We start from the raw sequence: 20,110 nt of genomic DNA, 5'->3' as shown, positions 1-20,110 counted from the left end.
AGCAGAGTCCACATGCTATGCAGAGCCCAACTCAGTGGCAAATGCTGTTTAGTAATTCCAGTTCACTCCTCTATTCTGTTCCATGCATTTGACAGAAATAACAGGGTTTGATTTTTCTGGCAATTCCTTAAGAGCTAGCACTGCCAGTTCTGAGGCAGGTAGTGGAGAGGTGAAAATGTACAACCTGAAAAAAATCACAAGCTCTGCAGCAGTCTGGACAGTTGAGTGCAGAAGTAGACTTGCAATGTAGAATAACCACAACTAATACATAATGTGTTGATTGCATTCCATCATTTGATGGGTTTTCCAAAAATTAAATGATTCCTTTGCAAGTGGTTAGCCTGGAGTTCCAATGGTTAACCTTATGCAAAATATATAAGTAGCACATTGTGCCAAGAAATTCCATCTCCCATGCCAATAGGTTAACATGACACTGTTCTCCATTTCTCCTGTGTCCTTAAAGGCTGTTCCTTGAAATGTCCAGGACGCTGCCTTAGTATTTCTCACGAATAATGAAAGAATGTCCTAACCCTGCGGGCGGAGGGGTAATGTTTCATGGTTTGTGACTGGATTGCTGGTGTGGTTTTCAGCAGCCTCCTCTGAGATAACTAATTATGTAGAACTGATGACCCCTATGAGTGTTTATTACTTGAGACGCTCGATCCATTCAGTCTTTTAGTCTTATCCCAGCTCTCTAAGCCATGTTACCCAGTAAATTCCACTCTCTTTTTACTGCTCCCTTCCCTTTGATGGACACTACATGTCTACACTTACCTCCAGAGCAATCAATCCAGCAGGGGTTGATTTATCGCGTCTAGTGAAGACGCGATAAACTGACCGCCAAGAACTCTCCTGTCAACACTGTTACTCCGAAGTTGACGCGGGAGCATCAGCAGTCAACTTGCTGCAGTGAAGACACCCATGGTAAGTAGATCTAAGTACGCTGACTTCAGCTGCGTTATTCACATAGCTGATGTTCCATAACTTAGATCGTTCCCCACCTCCAGTGTAGACCAGGCCTAAGTATTCCGGCCACAGGCGGTAGGCCAGGTTGAGACAGAGGACTCAAACCTCAACTGAAGCCCTGCTGTTTGTACATTTTTAGAACAGTGGTGGTGGAAGCCCATCTGTAATTCCATCCACCAGATGCACAGGTGACTTGGACTTCCTTTTTTATTTTCAAAGTGAGATTCCCAAACTTTCCTGAGCTTTTGAAAATATATTATTTGGAAATATTCTTACAGTCGTATCTTTTTTCTGTTTCTATTAGAGGTAAAGAAGAAAGCTGGCTTTATCACTCCAGTCCCAGGAGGAGTAGGACCTATGACTGTGGCCATGCTCTTGAAGAACACGCTCATTACTGCTAAAAAGCTCATTTACTAGAGAGCTCCTGCTACACTAAAAAATGAATCCAAGTCATTCTATTTATTGATACATAAAACGTTTATTTTTTACTACAAATATATTTATTTCTACATTGTATTTATTTTTTCATGTAAAATATTATGAATCTGATGATGATTTACAAAATGTTGCAATACCTTCTGTTACCTCCTGCAGCTGAATTGTGAGTAAAACAAAGTTCAGTCACAGCTTTCACATGTGTATTGTTGTTCTGTGAGTCAATCTTGTTTATAAAAAAAAAATATGCTTTTGAACATTTTACTCTTAAGTCCTATTTTCAAAAGTGACTTAGTCAGTTAGGACCCTAAACTTCATTGAAAGTTAATGACGCTTAAGCTCCTAAATGCTAAATCACTTTTTGAAAATTGAACTTAGGTTGCCAAGTCACTTATACACTTTTGAAAATTTTATTCTAAATCTTGAATTCCTTGCACATTCAAAATGTCTGTTGATGTCAGTAGGAATTTTGCATGCCCAAGTAATGCAAGATTCAAACCTAAGATTCAACTGCATGCCAGTCATGCTGAAATCATGAAGGGCTCACATTCAGCATGTACATTTTTTACATTAAAATGAGCTTATACACCAAAGGCCAATTTCTGACCTTATCTACGTACCCAGAAGTCAGTGGGAGCTATGTGCACTAGAATGGAAACCAGAGTTTGTCTCCTTCAAAATCCAGGGTTCGTTAGCCAAATGTGTTGATACACATGCAGTGTATTGTGTTTCTTTTTAAGCATGTTCAATATTTGATATGCCCTGGTCCTATGATGTGACCGTGCACGGCTCACTTAGCAAGATCAGGATTGGGATTAATAAGTCTATAGTAAAACCTACTATAGAAATGTGTTGTTGGTAACATAAAAGGAGAGAAAAAGATCATCCAGAATGAAATAGTTGTGTTAAAACTATGAACTGCATTCCCTCTTGCCTCCTGTGATCAGCTTATGTTCTTAGTCTCTGCCATAAGGCCCAATCCTGGTTCCATGAGAGTTTTGCTGTTAACTTTAGTGACCACAGAAGAGTGACATTGGGAAGAGGACACTACTGCTATAAAAATATGAGGCAAACTTGGGAGAAGGGGGAATATTTATCTGCATTTAAAGAAGGAATAAAAATGTTGATGCTCACTTATTCAATGAGAGAGTCAGTTCAAAAATTGGATTAGAGTAATCAATGTGATGTAAAATTAAAATGGGAATGCCAGTGATGATGCCATTCTGATGATGATTGCATATATTATTAACACTGAGGGCCCACTCTAGCTCCGACTGACGTCAGTTGGTGTCAGATTGGGCCATTGTTTACATCTCTGAATCTCAGTAGAGAGGGTTTTGATTATTTACTCTAATCAAGAGCCATTGATGCTTGCCAGTAGTTTGTAGATTGTCTGAATGAAAAAAAGCCCAAATATAATGCTGAATATTTCTTCACTTACAAAAATGTACTTTCTACAATAAAAAAAATGTTGGAAAGTTACATTTGTACTGATTTTTCTTATGACAGTTTTTTCTCTTTAGTTTTTAAACCCCAAACACCTGCTATTTTTGTTACATGTACATAAAATACAAAAATGAAAAGTAAAGGTATTTATATTTCTGCTAACGTTTTTTTCTACATATTTAGAAAAATCAATGGTGGTCAAAATAGCGTAAACCAAGGAAGTAAATAAAACTGTTGTGCCAAATGAATGGAATAAAATGATCATTTCTGTAATGTGTTTTTTACTGGAAGAACATTTGAAGCCTGAGGCATAAACAGTGTCCAACAACCACGTACAAATCATGTCCCAGTCCTGCATACACTTAGGCCTTGTCTATACTAGCACTTTTGTCGGCAAATCTTTTTGTCAGTCAGGACTGTGAAAAAACCTACCCCAGACCGACACAGGTTTCACCAACAAAAGCACCAGTGGACAGTGCTATGTTTGCAGGAGATGCTCTTCTGCCAACATAGCTACCACTATGTTTAATTATGCCAGCAGGAGAGCGGCTACACAAAGACCTTACAGCGACACAGCTGCAGCAGTACAGCAGTGCAGACCTAGCCTTAGGTGTGTGCTTAAATTTAAATGCACACGTAAGTGTTTGCAAGGTCAGGAGATAAGGATACAATCCTATTGAACCTACTGATAATGAAGAAGCCACCTTGTGGGTACGAGTACAATTAAGTTCCTATTGTGTGGGTAGGTGGATGGATGGCTAGATATAGAAAATAAAGCTCGCTTGATCCAGCTATCCTCCTGAATTGTGATTTATTAGCCTGGGTTACCCACATAGGCATAAAACACAAACTGCACCCCATGAATATTCAGGTGTGCAGTGACTCAGCACACCTGACAAAGATCAAAACCTCCTGGCTGTAAGGCATTCCCAGGAGAGTGAATTAGAATGGGCAAGGCTAACACGCCATTTGCCTCCTGACAAGTGAAGCTCCTGGATCTAATCCTATGGGTCACTGAGAGGAACAACACAGAGGAATAACCTGACATCGTGAGACACATTAGAGATGTACCACAGTCTCCTTTTAGGGTACATCTATACTACCTGCTGGATCAGCGGGTAGTAATTGATCTATCGGGGATCGATTATCGCGTCTCATCTAAACACAATAAATCGATCCATGAATTGATGCCCATACTCCACCTCGGCAGGAGGAGTAAGTGGAGTCCACGGTGGAACCGCAGGAGTCGACTGGCCGTGAGGATGGCCAGGTAAATCGAACTAAGATACTTCAACTTCAGCTATGCGAATAGCGTAGCTGAAGTTGCATGTCTTAGTTTGATTCCCCCCCTCCCCTCAGTGTAGACAAGCCCTTACATTGTGAAATGTTCGTCCCTCCCTCTAGCTCTCTGTTGAGAAAGGGGAAGTGGCTGCTTATGTTCTGTGAGCATAAAAATGTGTGAGAGTTAGGGCAATGGGACTACTTGCATGTACAAGTGCGTTGCTGGATCAGGAACCGCTGATTAAATTAGTGACCCTGGGAGGGACCAGTCCTAATTGTAAACACTAATAGAAATGTAACTGATGTTGTACTATCTTTCAGGTATCTTCTCAGGTACCTGTGTGGCTCTTGGTGCCCCTTTGGCCTGAGCTGTTAACCAATATGGAGGGCCTTGCAGGATTGTTTCCATTAGAAATAGCAATGAGTGATAGGAGTGAGGTATATTTGTCAGTGCAACCCTGTTTATTTACAAAGAATGTAAAGAGCGTCCTGTTTCCCTGCACACAATAGAAACACGAAGAGTCAGTTTTTCTTCTTTGCAATTTCCAAGTCCAGTTTTCTGCCCAAAGAGAAGCCCTCTTGGTTTCCTTTCACAGCCATGCTACCAGTTCTTCTCTGGCTTGTCCCAGGTTTTCTGCTTCTCACCTGCATAGCTCCAACCAAAGAATGCCCCAACCCTTGCATTTTCAATCCATTCTAAGGAAACCCCTTGGCATGCATGGCTAAGCCTCTGCCCAGGTCTTTATGCAGCCAGTACCTTGGGTGGTGATCTCCCATTGTTTCAGCTATCACTAAACAAAGAGACATTTCATTGTTCCCTTTTTAGCCTGAATGAGAGATGGATAGCATACCCATCAGCTTCAGTGAGGTGTGTGTCTCCTAAATTCTCAGTTAGTGCCTTAACCATTGGCCAATCCTTCCTCTCTAGGAATAATATAAGCTCCCCAAAGTACAAGCCACACAGAAAATATCTTTCATTTGTAAGTAGTGCATATGTCTAGTTTCACTGACTTTTGCTTCACTGCATCTTGTTACTCTGCTTTGACAAATACCAGGTTTCTCCATAAAAAAGTGTCCTTGCATGCACAATTATGCCTACAGGTGATAGGAAACGGGTATTTCAAAAGAGAACCCGAACAGATTGCTAGATAATGGTAGTTTCCTAAATGAATGTGTGGTTGCCCTGAGGCTTTAGGTTGTTGCCAGATGCACATTTTTTTTTTGTTTTTTCCTGATTGGTCAGAACAGCAGGTGACGCTTCACGGTATATAAGTGCAAGGAAGAAACATGAGCACAGGTAAGCAGAACAACCCAGCTGTCTGGAAGAGAAGAAAACTCTATTAATCTGCTGCTAGATATGGCACTTGGAATGCTAATATATATTTTGCTAAGAGGTAGGTTTTCTGGGGTTTTTATTGGTGACTTATAAACATAAGGTTTTGTATTTATACATTTGTTTAAGAAACGTTCACTCATATTTTCTGTAATAAGCAGTGGGGGGGCGGGGCGGAATCCAGAAAGCTCAAAGGAATTCAGAAACAAAATTAGTTTCAATAGTTTCTGACTTCACTGAATTTTTGGATAGAGATTTCATTTTGAATCATTTTAAAGAGAATCTATCTATCAGTAGATATGCCTTATATAGCATGTTCTAGTGAACTGTATTGTATACAATATTAAGTAATTGCAATGAGATTTATAACAGTGTGGGAATGTATTCTGAGACTACACAAACAGTACCTCATTTTCTGTTCCCCACAGTCATAACTAAGTTGTGACAAAAGGAATTCAAAGAGGCAAGAACGTAATAAAAAGAAATCCTCATTATTTAAGTTTAGTCATTCAGCAGTCCATTTAATTGGACACATTTGTACAGATGAAATAAGCTTCATACAAAAGTGTTTTCCTGTTAAAGCCAATGTTGTTTGCATTATACAGCAATGGTAGCGCTGGGTGAAGAGGCAGCTATTACTGTTTCGTCGCTAACCACAGACCTAAGGAATAGCTGGGCAAAAAACAACACAGAAGGTATTTCTGCTCTGCTCTGTATTGTCTCAAATAAACATTTGTAGACTGAAAAAAATCCTATCTGCTGAATGTACCTGAATTGGTAACTCTTAATGTGACTGTCATTTAGTCAAATGGTAGCGTTTATTGTAATGCGATTATTTATCTATTAGTTTCAGAGGAGTGGCCTTGTTAGTCTGTATCAGTGAAAACAAGGAGTCCTTGTGGCACCTTAGAGACTAAAATTTACTTGGGTATAAGCTTTCGTGGGATATAACCCACTTTATCGGATGCATGGAGTGGAGAATGCAGTAAGCAAGTATAAATATATAGCACATGAAAAGAGGGGAGTTGCCTTAACAAGTGGAGTTGTCAGTGCTAGCGAGGCCAGTTCCCAACAGTTGAGAAGGGGTGAATATCAACAGAGGGAAAATTACTTTTTGTAGTGTAAGGAGGCCAATTCAATCAAAGTGGATGTGGCCCATTTCCAGCAGTTGACAAGAAGGTGTGAGTATCAACAGAGGGGAAATTATTTTTTGTAGTGACTGCCAGTGGGGGGGTCGCTACAAATAATAATTTTCCCTCTGTTGATACTTATCCCAAGTTATGCAGGTTTGTGGGAGGGGGGAGGGTTAAGTATGTAATAACCAGGTACTTCAGATTCTGTGCACTTTCTGAAGATCTCTTCTGCCAGCCTGAACCATTATTCATTTTCTATGTATCAGCAGCTATTTCTTAAATCTGAATTGTCATGTACATCAAGTGAGAATGCAGCTGATACCCAAATAGATTAAAACTAATGATTCCCATTGCTGCTATTGGACAGCTTCTTTATTTGTTGCACTACAGTCTTTGATTGCCAAAACCACTGCAACTGATGTTGATGGTGTCCTTTTGTTCTTTTTCTTGTTTCTCTTCAATATACGTCTGCTTAAAGGTAAACTTGAAAAGTTGGCAGGATCTGAGTACAGAACTTTGTGTTTTTTCTGCAAGCTGCATTCTTGATGCTACCATAGGTATTAGCAATGTAATGACAGTACACCTCTACCTCGATATAACGCAGTCTTTAGGAGCCAAAAAATCTTACCGCGTTATAGGTGAAACCGTGTTATATTGAACTTGCTTTGATCCACCGGAGTGTGCAGCCCCGCGCCCCCGGAGCACTGCTTTACCGCATTATATCCAAATTCGTGTTATATCAGATGACGTTATATCAAAGTAGCAGTGTACTTGTTGTTAGGGAAATGAAGAATCTTGAACTCAGGACTTGGCAGGTAAGTAAAGGAGGAATGGATTTTTAACTATTCTGTTTTTAAGATGTATTTGTTTTTAGTTTTTAGATCGACATATGCATTCAATTAATGCTAGGTCATCTAAAGGCTTTCAAGTAGCTTTTTAGTCAATCTGTAAGCTTTCCTTTCCCCCCATCATCCACAAAGAGTCAAAATACTGATCCTGTTGACTGGTCTCAGTCATAGTCACATGAGAGCCATAGCAGTATGCAAGAAGTAGTATTGAAAGAAATTCATAATAATTTTTGGTCTGCTTTTAGGTGCAGTACTTTCCTTTATCAACGTAGATCAGGGTGGGCACACTTTTTGGCCCAAGGGCCACATTTGGGAATAGAAATTGTATGGCGTGCCATAAATGCTTACAAAATTGGGATTCGGGTGTGGGAGGGGTGAGGTCTCTGGTTGGGGGTGCGGGCTCTGGGTGGGGCCAGAAATGAGGAGTTCAGGGTGTGGGAGGGGGCTGGGGTGGGACTGGGGCTGAGGAGTTTGGGTGTAGGAGGGTGCCCCAGGCTGGGACCGAGGGGTTTGGAGAGCAGGAGGGGGTCGGGGCTATGGCCCAGGGGTGCACTTACCTCAAGCAGCTTCTAGAAGCAGTGGCATGTCCCTTCTGCAATTCCTACGCAGAGGCATAACCAGGCAGATATGCACGCTGCCTCATCCGCAGGCACCACTCCTGCAGATCCCATTGGCCACAGTTCCCTCCTCCTGGCTGCCCATATGCGTAGGAGCTGGAGGGGGGCCATGCTGCTGCTTCCGGGAGCCGCGTGAAGTGGCCCCAGACCCCGCTCCCCAACAGGCGCTCAAGGCGCAGATTAAAACAGGTAGCAGGCTGCAGTTTGCCCACTCCTAATGTAGATGGAGCCCATGATCTGGCCTAGAGTGTTTCTCTGTGACATAGGTGTTCTTCCAGCATTGGATAAAGAAAAAAAAATGGTGCTGTTTGGTGCCACATTGTTGTAGACATTTATGCTGTGATTCATTGACTAGCTTTGCTGTCTGAAATACTGGTTGTACTAGAGAGAGAGAGAATTTATTATGGGCCAGACTTTTCACAAATGAGAGGTTCACTTGCATGAACAAAGCCACATGGGCAGCTGTACCTCCTCAATGTGCACTTGCTGTCGTTATGGATATAAAGTGGATATTTGCAGTCAGCGAGATGGTGGCTTTAACAATTACTCACAAATACAGGCATGCAATTGCACACTTGGGGTTTGCAGATACAAGTATCAGAGCTATAGCTGTGTTAGCCTGTATCAGCAAAAACAACGAGAAGTACTTGTGGCACCTTAGAGATTAACAAATTTATTTGGGCATAAGCTTTCGTAGGATATAACCCACTTCATCAGAGTCCTCTGCTTTTAAAAACTGTAACCCTTTAAGAGTTAGAAGACTGGACTTCGGGGTGGAAGGAATTGTTTAAAGACTCTTGTGTGAAACTGGCCACATCCCTTCACTTCATTCTTGCAGCTTCCATTTCTAGACAGGTGGAACAGTCATTAAACTCTGAAGTAAGGAAGCTCATAATTAAAGCATGTTAATAACAAACCCTTAGGAAATTAATTAACTCCCAAGCAAATGCCAGGTTGGAAATGGCACTATCCTGTGGGATTGTGGATCCAGGCAGGAGTGAGCTGAGTCCCACACCCATCAGCCAGGAACCTTCCTCCTTCCTTAGTCTGCATGTCGTATGCAGTCATCCTCAACTTCAAAAATTAGGGGCTGGTGGTTCACCTTGAGTGGCAAGGTCAGCGAGAGGAAAGAAGCAACATGGAGAGACAGGAGACTGGGCTGGCAGCTGACTGGAAGTTGATAGGGAATATGAGAATTTCTTCCTGCCTAAGGGGGACGTCTTCCAATGTTAGAATCATAGAATATCAGGGTTGGAAGGGACCTCAGGAGGTCATCTAGTCCAACCCCCTGCTCAAAGCAGGACCAATCCCCAACTAAATCATCCCAGCCAGGGCTTTGTCAAGCCTGACCTTAAAAACCTCTAAGGAAGGAGATTCCACCACCTCCCTAGGTAACCTATTCCAGTGCTTCACTACCCTCCTAGTGAAAAAGTTTTTCCTAATATCCAAACTAAACCTCACACACTGCAACTTGAGACCATTGCTCGTTGTTCTGTCATCTGGTACCACTGAGAACAGTCTAGATCCATCCTTTTTGGAACCCCCTTTCAGGTAGTTGAAAGCAGCTGTCAAATCCCCCCTCATTCTTCTCTTCTGCAGACTAAACAATCCCAGTTCCCTCAGACTCTCCTCATAGGTCATGTGCTCCAGCTCCCTAATCATCAGGAAGGAATTGGGGAAATAGGAAGGCTCTTGTTTTACTCAGAGTGGAACAAAACTGGGAGAGAGTTAAATGAGCTGGATCACGGATGAAAATCTGCATACTCATCGTCATCAGCTGAGTGCCAGGAACTGAGGGTGAATGTACTCTCAAAATGCAAGGAAAAGAACCTGTGCAGACCCACCAGCAAACTCCTGGTCTGTTTTGCACAGCCTACTCCAAATAGCCCCCTGATGGATCAGCTGTCATGCTTGCGGTCAGATAAGTTCTTTGACGCATTTACCTGCATCCCATGGGGATGATTAGTTCTCACCTGCTCAGAAATGGGGCAATATGCATCAAAGTTAATGCAGAAGAAATGACGGATCTCTGTCTGATGCAATTTCTATTAAGTGCATTGCAGTCTGGAGCTAAGGCTGGGCATTTGTAGTTTATACAAATCTACCTCTGGCACTCGCAATGTTTTTTGGATATTTTGTATGTGGATGCACATGCATATGTGGACTCTGTGTGTGTGCTGGTACATATGGTAACTATATAGCATATGCACTTAGTTTTTCTTTTATAGCAGCTCTGTCATTTTCTGTCAAACTGTAAAATTTGTCAGTTTTGTCATGACCAATTCTTCAGTTATCCATTATTTTGATTTCATGTCAGATCAGGTCAAATTCACTTCTTTGTATGATTCGCATGTGGCAAACATCCATCTATATGCATGCTTATACAGCGTATTTTCTTCACATGACTTAAAGGGCAAATGGGAACTAATACCTGGCTCTTAGATGATGCTTTTTGTTGATAGATCATAAAATGCTTTGCAAAGGTCAGTGTCAGTAGGTGCCATTTAAACAGCTTATCCGGTGTGTAGGTGGATAATACGATATTTAAGTTAGTAGAATTGTCTCCGTATGTGATTAGAAAAAATGTTTTTCTTTTTGTTTCAGATTTTATAATTCCTTTGAATGTAATTCCTCTTAAATTGTAGTGTTACAGTATTTAGCACTTTTAATTTTGGGGTCTGGATTTGAGATCTGAGCTTGCAGCCCTTAGACAAAACTCCCACCGGTGTGTGTGTGTGTGTGTGTGCGCGCCTATGTCAGCGGGTGTATCTGTGTGTGTGAGTGTCTGTGCGTGTGTGTGAAAATACTGTAGGACTGGGCCCTTGAATTACAAGATTTTTCTCTCCAAACTTTGTCTCAAAACATTTTCTAGGCCTGTTTTCATTCCTGTTTTAAATGCATTTAGAATAACAATGAGGTCTGATACAGCTGTTTAGTACTTTCATCCTGTGAAAATGGAATGCTGCCACCTTCTGGCAACTTGCTATGGTACTTCCATAGAAAACCAAGAAGGTTTTTTTTAGTGCAGAGTGAAAATATTGCAGTTTTATTCTGACAGCGGGAGATTTTGTGCTTTTTTCTATGTAGAGTAGCAAATTTTAATGATATATTTTAAATTTATTTTAACCATTATACCATGGCTTTACGTGAAATATTTAGCAGAATAATTCTACTTCCCCTGGGTTGACAACAGAGGGTGCTACTACCCCTGAAATGTATCTTTACTGGCTCCTGGCGAAGCAGATTACTGTCATACCAGTGAAAAAGGTCCACAGTCATTATTTTCAATGCACAGCAGTTTATTGAGAAGGAATTACACAAGTGGTAAAGGGTTATATCAAGCACATAACTCCTGTGTTAGACATTAAGAGCTATATATTACATTCCCCTTAATAAGTCTCTCTTTCACAAACGTACACAAACAGGCCCTGCACTAGCCTCACGCAGTTCCTACTTGGCAAACAGAGAAGGTGGTTACCAATTTTATAGAAGGTTTCTTCCTTCCAGATCTGTTCTTTTCAGCGCTATGGTCTGTCTCGGATTCTCCCCAAACAAGGCCTCGGTTGCCTAGAGACCCCTCTGGTTCACAGTCCTACTCCAGCCCATGGAGCAGAGTTTTGGCTACTCTGTTCAGCAGCATTGCTTCTTTAAGCATTAGTTAAGGAATCCCAACAGTAATTTAATTTGTTTGATTTTTATACTCTTTTTTTTCCGCAAAAGGAGTCACATGTCTTAAATCAGAGGGGTAGCCATGTTAGTCTGGATCTGTAAAAGCAGCAAAGAATCCTGTGGCACCTTATAGACTAACAGACATTTTGGAGCATGAGCTTTTGTGGGTGAATATAAGCATAATAGTTATAGGATATCCGCACACACCTAGTCAATTATAAACTAAATTCTTGTTGTGATTATTTATTCTTTCAGTACTCACCTTCTTTTCATACTAGTCCTGCATGATAACAGTTATCCGTGTTCACATGTTCGATCAAGTACCAAATACAAGAGGGGTAGCCATTTTGTATACCTAGCTTCTGGAATTGTACAAATGCAAGCAAAGAGACGTCACCATGTTAAAATCGAGCAGCGCTAGCTAGCACCGTAATCGAGGATCTTGTAAAAGCAGACAAAGAATCCTCCTGTGGCACCCCTTATAGACTAAACAGACGTTTTGAGGCATGAGACTTCTGGGGTGATATCACACTTCGTCAGATGCAGTAGTGGGAAATTTCCAGGGGACAGATATAACTAGATTGCAAGCAAGCTAAGATCAAGGCTAGAGATATGAACGAGGTTAGTCTCAATCAGCAAGATTGCTAGATGGTGTGTGAACTAGAGAAGCTATGTTGGCAGCATTTTCAGTCTTTGTTTAAATGTCTGAGCTGATGGTTGAATTTTCTCTTGCTGCAGGACTGGCCAGGTTTCCTTTAACGAAGTGACTACTGGCCTGAAGTTTTTGTGCTTGCATGATGGCCACCTTTAAGATCTGCTATTGTGTGCGGCCAGGGAGGTTGAAGTGTTTCTCCTACAGGGTTTTGTATATATTGCCATTAACCTCTAATATCTATTTGGTGTCGCATATTATCCTTTTCGTAGAGACTGTCCAGTTTAGCCACGATGTATCATAGCAGCACGGGGCATTGCTGGGCATAGTAGATGGCCATATATTACATTGGTGGACGCTAGCAGGTGAATGAACCCGGTGATGGTAATGGCTGATCTTGGTTAGGTCCTGTAATGGTGGTCGACTGGTGTAGAGTATGTGAGACAGAGTTGGCATCTCGAGGTTTGTTGCTGACATTAGGGTGTCCTGAGTCTGAGAAGTATATAGAAGTTGTTAGTAGTGCCAGATTACATATGATGAGATACTAATGTTTTTCAATAGGTTTGGCAGGCCAGTCCTGCTGTAGCTGACGAGACTGGCCTGAAACACAAGCCACAAAAACTTCATGTAATCTGTCGGGATCAAATCTGGTCCAACGACTGGGGTATAGATAAGTTACACTGATCGATTGCGAACGTTATTTGGAGCGTTCTGTCTAAGCTCTAAAAGACATGTAAATGTGAACTCTATGCCAGCTGGTAGTGGTGGTTTGCGTTTCTTTCTTGGTTTTGTATTGCCACCGTACGGAGGCTCTCATTGGAGTACGCACGTGCTAGGCTCTGTTGATTCTGTCTTCCTTAATTTCCGATCGTGCGGGTGAAGTCTATAAGACACTTGTGAAATATATCGCCCACTCATGAATGCCAGAGAATGCGCACATTTCTTTCTGATACACTGCTAATCAAGGTAACAACGCCATTTCACAAGGACTGGAGAAAGTAACAGTCCTCTACGGAGAAAGGATACAGCTTGGGATCACAACATAAGAGATATCTCTCATAGATAGAGGGCAAATATACATTATACTAACAGATAGGGTAGAATCATCTTACAAAAAGCGCTCTGGCCACACACTATATGAAGAGAACGAGCGCTCAATTCAGATGCATCTAGGTCCACCAATGTAATATACGCCATCATATGCCAGCAATGCCCCTCTGCTATGTACATCGGCCAAACTGGACAGTCTCTACGGAAAAGGATAAATGGACACAAATCAGATATTAGAAATGGCAATATACAAAAACTTGTAGGAGAACACTTCAAACTCTCTGGCCACACTATAGCAGACACTATCAGCTCAGGATTAAACAAAGACTATGAATGGCTTGCCAACTACAAAACCAGTTTCTCCTCCCTTGGTTTTCACACCTCAACTGCTAGAACAGGGCCTCATTATTGAACTAACCTCGTTATCTCTAGCTTGCTTGTATATATATACCTGCCCCTGGAAATCTCCACTACATGCATCTGACAAAGTGGCTATTCACCCACGAAAGCTCATGCTCCAAAACGTCTGTTAGTCTATAAGGTGCCACAGGATTCTTTGCTGCTTTTACATGTCTTAAATGCACTTCCCTGAGTCAGCTGCAAGAGTTGCTGCAGAGTGACATAAAGGGTATGTCTACACTGCAATTAAACACCCACAGCGGGCCCATGCCAGCTGACTCGGGCTTGTGGGCTGGGCCAGTTCCAGGTGTCTAACTGCAGTGTAGACCTACCCAAAGTGCTCCTGCAATCCAGCGTCTGAGTGCATTGTCTGCACAGCCCGGCCATCCTCAGCTGACCTGCGAGACTGTTGCCAAGCCTCCGCTTTGTAGTACCGTCACTTGATTTCTTTGCTAGCCGCTGTTACCATGGGCATGGTTTATAGTGTGGGACATTTTACTCTAACTAAAGGGTTATATCAAGCACATAACTCCTGTGTTAGACATTAAGAGCTATACATTACATTCCCCTTCATGAGTCTCTCTTTCACAAACGTACACAAACAGGCCCTGCTCTAGCCTCATGCAGTTCCTGCTTGGCAAACAGAGAAAGTGGTTACCAAGTTTATAGATGGCTTCTTCCTTCCAGATCTGTTCTTTACAGCCCTATGGTCTGTCTCGGATTCCCCCGAAACAAGGCTGTGGTTGCCTTGAGACCCCTCTGGTTTTACTCAGATTATTAGATACAGGGTCAAATTCTCTGCTAGCAAGAGTCATTGACTTCCGTGGTTACAGCAGCAGAGAATTTGGCTTCACCGCCTGAAAAGTTCATTTTTATTTAAGGTGGTTCTTCCCACTCCAGTAGCATTTCCTGAAAGGGAGGAATAACCCACCTACTTATTTCAAGAATAAATGTCTATAGGGCCTTTCATCCCGTAAAATACCAAAGTACTTAACAACCCTGAGGCTTGATGCTGCTACCAATACACAGGTTGAGTTGTACTCTTTGCCTCTTTTTGACCTGAGCTGCAGTTTGGAGCTCTGGGGATGTTCAGCTGGGAGATGAAATTGGTGATATCAGGAATTTATCTGATGCAGTTTTGTTTACAAAGAATGTACAAAGTCCTATGTCTCTGAGTGAGCGCAGAAAACATTACATAGCAGGAAACGACTTCTTAGCTTACAGCTCCAAGCCTCTTTAGCCAACAGACCCAAAAATACTCTCTGTAGCTTTTTCCAGGGTCACAGTGTACTCTAGGGTTGGTACCTTTCTAATTGCTGGTAACAGGACTTCTGAGGCCCTGCCCCCTTCTCTCCCTCTTCCCCCCAAGGCCCTGCCCCAATCCCTCCCTCCTCTCCCTCCCTCCTCCTGTAGCTCCCTGAATCGTCTCCACCTTCCTCCCTCCCCAGCTGGGCCCCCCTTGCTCCAGGGCTGGGACAGGAGCTCTTGCAGCCTGCCAGCAGGTCGCAGGCAGCCCCAGCTGAGCAGAGGCTGGTGTGGGTTAATGTCCTGGTGCCGCCTCCTTCCCTGTGGTAACTGGATTTTTGGTGTCCAGTCGGTACATCTGACTGGGCGCTGCCAGGTCACCTTTTCAACCAGACTTTCCAGTCAAAAACTGGGCACCTGGCAATCCTAAATTGCACCCAGACACCGAAGCCAAAAACTGAGTTGTCCAGGTAAAACCCAGACGGGTGGCAACCCTACTGTACTCTCTGACTACTGCTTGGCTGGCTTGCTCTTTGCATCTGCCTGCCTCTCTGTGTGCCATCTGGTCCACTCTCCATCTCTCAGCAAAGCTCTCCCCGACCCGCTCACTCCAAACTCCTGGGCAGGTTCACAACCCCCTTTTGTCTTTGGTGCAGGGGTGATGGTGGAGGGGCTTCTGATTAACTCATCCTGTTAACTGAAGGGTGAGTTAGCATCCAGTCTCAAAGAGGTACATGATTGACGCAATCTCCAGTTAACGGTATCTTGGATGGTGGTGGGACTACTCCCTTAGGGAGCTGCTGTTCAGCCTGAGTAATGGTGACAGAATCAGGCCCTCTATATGCCAGAATCGCTCGACTCATTAGACAAAAGTGGTTTACAATACATTGGCACACAAGACCCACCTGGAACTGTTTGGACTAGGATGAGAAGAGGAAGAGCTCACCCAGCTGAGAGCACAGGGGAATGTAGTAAGGCAGAATGGAATCACTCCGACTGGAATTTGGTCAGGAAATGGGGGATTAATAATGTCACTCTTGAGAAATGTGTCATGAGATCGTTAGTGACCGCAAGTAGTCAGGACAGGACGTTGGTCTTACATCTCTGACGGCACCTCCAACAACATAGAGTACATGAGCGCCCTGGTGGAGCATTGTTTCAGTACGTACTCAGAGGGAAGCTTTCCGCTTGACAAAAGACCAATACCAGACTTCAGTGACTTGGAAGCGGTGTTGTTCTTGTCCTGTGTGTTTTTTGCTTTTCTTGCGGTCATGACTGAAAGCCGGTGTTGTGAAATATTCAGGTTAGAACTCACTCGGCTATGTCTAAAACAATTCCCCGAAATAACAGGCATCGATTGGCCACTCCACCCTATCAATAACTCCTGCAGACAGGAGACCTGTTCAAACAAATACTTCCTCTGACTGGCAAGCCTTTGACATCTTCCCTTCTTTTGCCCCACCACACTCCCCCATCCCGCGACCCATTACTGTTGGCCTCTGGCTCGTTCTATCAACAAATAGTGATCCAGCCACAATCCTGAAGAATGGTCCTGATTTGTGCCATTTACATAAAACAATTAGCTGCCAGTGTTGAGAACAAACTACAGGCAAGCTGCCTTAAAGCAATGGTGTTTTGTCCTTTTGATTAAAAATTAATCACATTAGGCCAGATTCAGAAGCAGTGGCTAACAACAATCCTGCTAATCCTCTGTGCTCCTATCCTGCCAGGTTTCAGGCTGGGTTATGCTGACGCTAACTTGGAATGAATCCAGCATAATTATTAAACTTCTGCACGCTTATTAAGAGGAAATCATTTATTTAAAACTGATGTTTGAAAAACTCCATGCTAAGGTGTCCAGCGTCTCCATTCTGTTTTAGTTGGCAGTGTCACTATTGGTCAGCAAATTTTACATCACCTTCAACGTGTGCGCAATGGGATTTTCTCTTGTAAATGATCGTACTTTTAAAAATGACATGATTACTGTTTTCAGACAATTTTATTTCTTCAAATGTAACTTTTCCTCCTCTCCTACGTCTTTCCCAGTAGACTACCAAGAGGAACCTATTGCTCTGAAGTTTATGCAATCCTGTCTTGAAGAACACGACAGTTATTGTATTAATGGCCTCTGTGCTTTTCATAGTGAACTCAAGAAACCCATATGCAGGTACAATACATTGAATGTTTAAATAGACACTCTTGGAGAAGCAGACGAGTTTATATTTGTTTCCTATGTATGTTACACATAACATTTATACTGACCTGCAATTTGATCTGTATGCGGGCATACATTTATCATCTGAGTAGTTCCACTGAAGCCAGTACAACATGCACAGGCTTCAAATTAGGCACCATGCAAGTTCAGGTTCTTTATTAACAACACAATGGAGCTGTGACAACATTATACTTTTGGTAATTAAAGCTTACTGGAGAAGCTAAAGCAGAAGATGAAGTGCTTAGAAGCTGCTTTTGACACATTCTGCTCTCAGAACTGCAGCATCGAGCTGCAATCTGAAGCCAAAGGGTTAAATTTACAGCTGTGCCCCTTGACTGCTGGGCAGGGGCCACAAAGGAGCTAGCAGGGACTCCCTGCTTCTGGGAGTGGTTCTGCACCAAATCTGGCCCTTTCTAGAGCTATTCTTGGCTACTTGTGGGCCCAATGGTCATTATAACAGCTAGGTATCACCAGAACACAGTGTTCTCTCACTGCACCCTCTCTCAGGGGATTCACAGTGCAAGGGATCCAGCAGCTTTCTGACATACGGGGTTCTGACTGCAAAATAGAATCTACCTACCCCAGTTTATTTCCCTTCCACATTTTAATTGCAAAGTGTTTAAAATGAATCAAAGGTAAGAGGTATCTTCCAGTTTCAAGTTAAAATTTTCTGAATACTCTTGTGGATATTTTTTTTTCTTTTTAGGTGCCTGACAGGTTACAATGGCGAAAGATGTGAACACTTGACGTTGAATTCGTATGCGCTTATTTCTTACGAGCACTATATTGCAGTGGGAATTGGCGCTGGAATGTTACTGAGTGGAATCATCGCTCTAATCTATTGTTATGTAAGAAAGAGGTATGGAAAATGGTGTTTTCCGGGGCATGAAAATTGTTATGTGAATTTCTAAACTGATCAGAATACCTGGAAGCAAGAGCATTATATTAGTCTGCGTGGATAGAGCAGAGGGCTAAGGAATCTGTTCCTGGGTCTGTCACTCACTTATTGTGGGATCTTAGACAAGTCACTGAACTGCTCTGTGCCTCTATTTCTGCATCGGTAATGTGTCAAATTATTCTGAAGCTGCCCACGAGCACTGAGTTCGTGGGGACTGCTCACGTGACTTAGGCAAGTAGGATTTGGCTCGGTTTACATCATTACAGTTCTGTCGCGTGATTAAATTCACAAATTGGCTATCCATTTTAGGTGCCGGAAGTTGAAATCACCATACAAAGTCTGAACCGGGGACACAGCATTGTGAAGATCTGACATAGGATGCTTACCGATTTTCCTGTAAATTACAGGAGGTTCCTAGTTGAAAGAACTACCAGTGCCAACAAAATACTAGCAGGCACCACTGATAACCGGAGACAGTGGAAATCAAATAGCCAGTGCACAGCTAGCGCGCCTGTAAAACTGACTGGCTTCACTCATTTTGATAAAAGTCTTGGTTGCTTTAATAAAGGTTGTTGGGGGACTTATTTGAGTGGATTGACACGGCTGAGGATCCTTCCCCATTGTCCGGCTACAGTTCATTTGTTTTTGGGTGGAGATCTGACTTCTTTTAGCTGCTTTTGGTAACTTCAAGCCTTGATTGTTCAACAGGGAAGGGCATTTTGTATGGAGGAAGACGACGATGTGTTTCTCAACACTCTGAGGCAAAGAATGGTGTTCACGCGCTGCCAAAGACAAGTAGTCAGTCTAGCCTACCTCTGGTTTCCCAATGGCCTATAGAATGGGCCTGGGCTGACATGAACACAGCGGATCTCTCAAATGGGTTAAATGCAATTTATACTTCTATTGCCACAGTGGACAAAGGCGGCCAAGGCTTTGCACTGGGAAATGGGTGACTGATATCATTAAAACAAAGAAGAATAAAGATCAGATGATTTTGGAAAAATAACATTGAGAATGAGAGCAGTCCCTGAGATCTTAGAGGACAAAGGGCTAATGACATTTTGAGAAGATTAAGGCTCAAATGGACTATGAAAGTGTTCATCTGGACAGCCTTGATCTTCCAGTACATCACGTAGTAGCTCCCCACATTCCCAGACTTGTCAGTCAGGCATCTTCCTGCCCAGTGATGTGCACTGCTGGACAAGAGAAACAAGACTCTACTTGGTATTTTGTTATAAGGACTTGTTAATACCGTTCTACCCAGCTGGCTTCATGCTCATGGAACTTGTAGTATATCACCATTTAAACAAGAAATGGGTAAAGGAAATATGCCCAGCTCCAACCTGCCAGATTAATATTATGTGCTTTCTTTTTCATCTTCTCATCCACAAGATGTCTTCAGATGGGGAGATTTGTTCTTGAGATAGGGAAATAAAATAGATTCAGAGGACAGTGGCTCCTGAAAAACTTTCCAGCTTCTAACTGTGAGTTTTGGAATACTGGTGCTGATCATTTTTCAACATTGCTCAGAAGGGTTTTTGTTTCAGGTGCTGCACATTGTGGATCCAGATTTCAGCTGCATTTAGACACCCCTGGGGAAACAGCACCTAACTGTGTAAGGGCTAATTTGGGGACCTCATTTGTCTTTTGAAAATCGGGCTCCCTTGTTATGTGTATTCACTTTTTCTAAGTGATGCGTGTCGTGTTTTTTTTATATAATGTCCTTAGTAAGAAGTGAAATGCTGACGACAAAATATGTAAGATAGGTCAACATGCACATTTCCCCTTTTAAACTGGACCCTAAATCCTCTAGTATGACATGCCCTGCTTGATTAGAAGTGCCAATGTACAATGAATACAATGGCAAGGATGTATGGGCAAGGAGCTGACCTTAGGTGCATTACCATCCATTTCCTCTAGGTT

At 42.6% G+C, this 20,110-nt stretch overlaps 2 protein-coding genes across 2 annotated transcripts in view; both read left to right on the top strand.

The window, feature by feature from the left end:
* The window catches only part of MTHFD2L (methylenetetrahydrofolate dehydrogenase (NADP+ dependent) 2 like), a 42,223-nt gene extending 39,420 nt beyond the window's left edge, over positions 1-2,803 (top strand). Inside the window, 1 exon segment of the mRNA XM_075066073.1 lies at positions 1,271-2,803. Within this exon segment, the coding sequence (XP_074922174.1) occupies positions 1,271-1,383 (113 nt within the window). The 3' untranslated portion in view covers positions 1,384-2,803.
* Positions 2,804-5,485: 2,682 nt separating this feature from the next.
* On the top strand, positions 5,486-18,591 carry EPGN (epithelial mitogen). The gene is made up of 5 exons (XM_075066072.1): positions 5,486-5,522; positions 6,067-6,156; positions 17,121-17,241; positions 17,996-18,148; positions 18,497-18,591. Exons 1-5 carry the CDS (start codon positions 5,486-5,488, stop codon positions 18,528-18,530), a joined length of 435 nt encoding a protein of 144 aa, XP_074922173.1. The 3' UTR covers positions 18,531-18,591.
* The last annotated feature ends 1,519 nt before the right edge of the window (positions 18,592-20,110 follow it).

The sequence above is a fragment of the Chelonoidis abingdonii genome, chromosome 5 (assembly GCF_003597395.2).
Source record: "Chelonoidis abingdonii isolate Lonesome George chromosome 5, CheloAbing_2.0, whole genome shotgun sequence".
NCBI classification, from domain to species: Eukaryota; Metazoa; Chordata; order Testudines; family Testudinidae; genus Chelonoidis; species Chelonoidis abingdonii.
The sequence above is the reverse complement of the archived record's forward strand: the minus strand, read 5'-3'. Positions and strand labels throughout refer to the sequence as shown.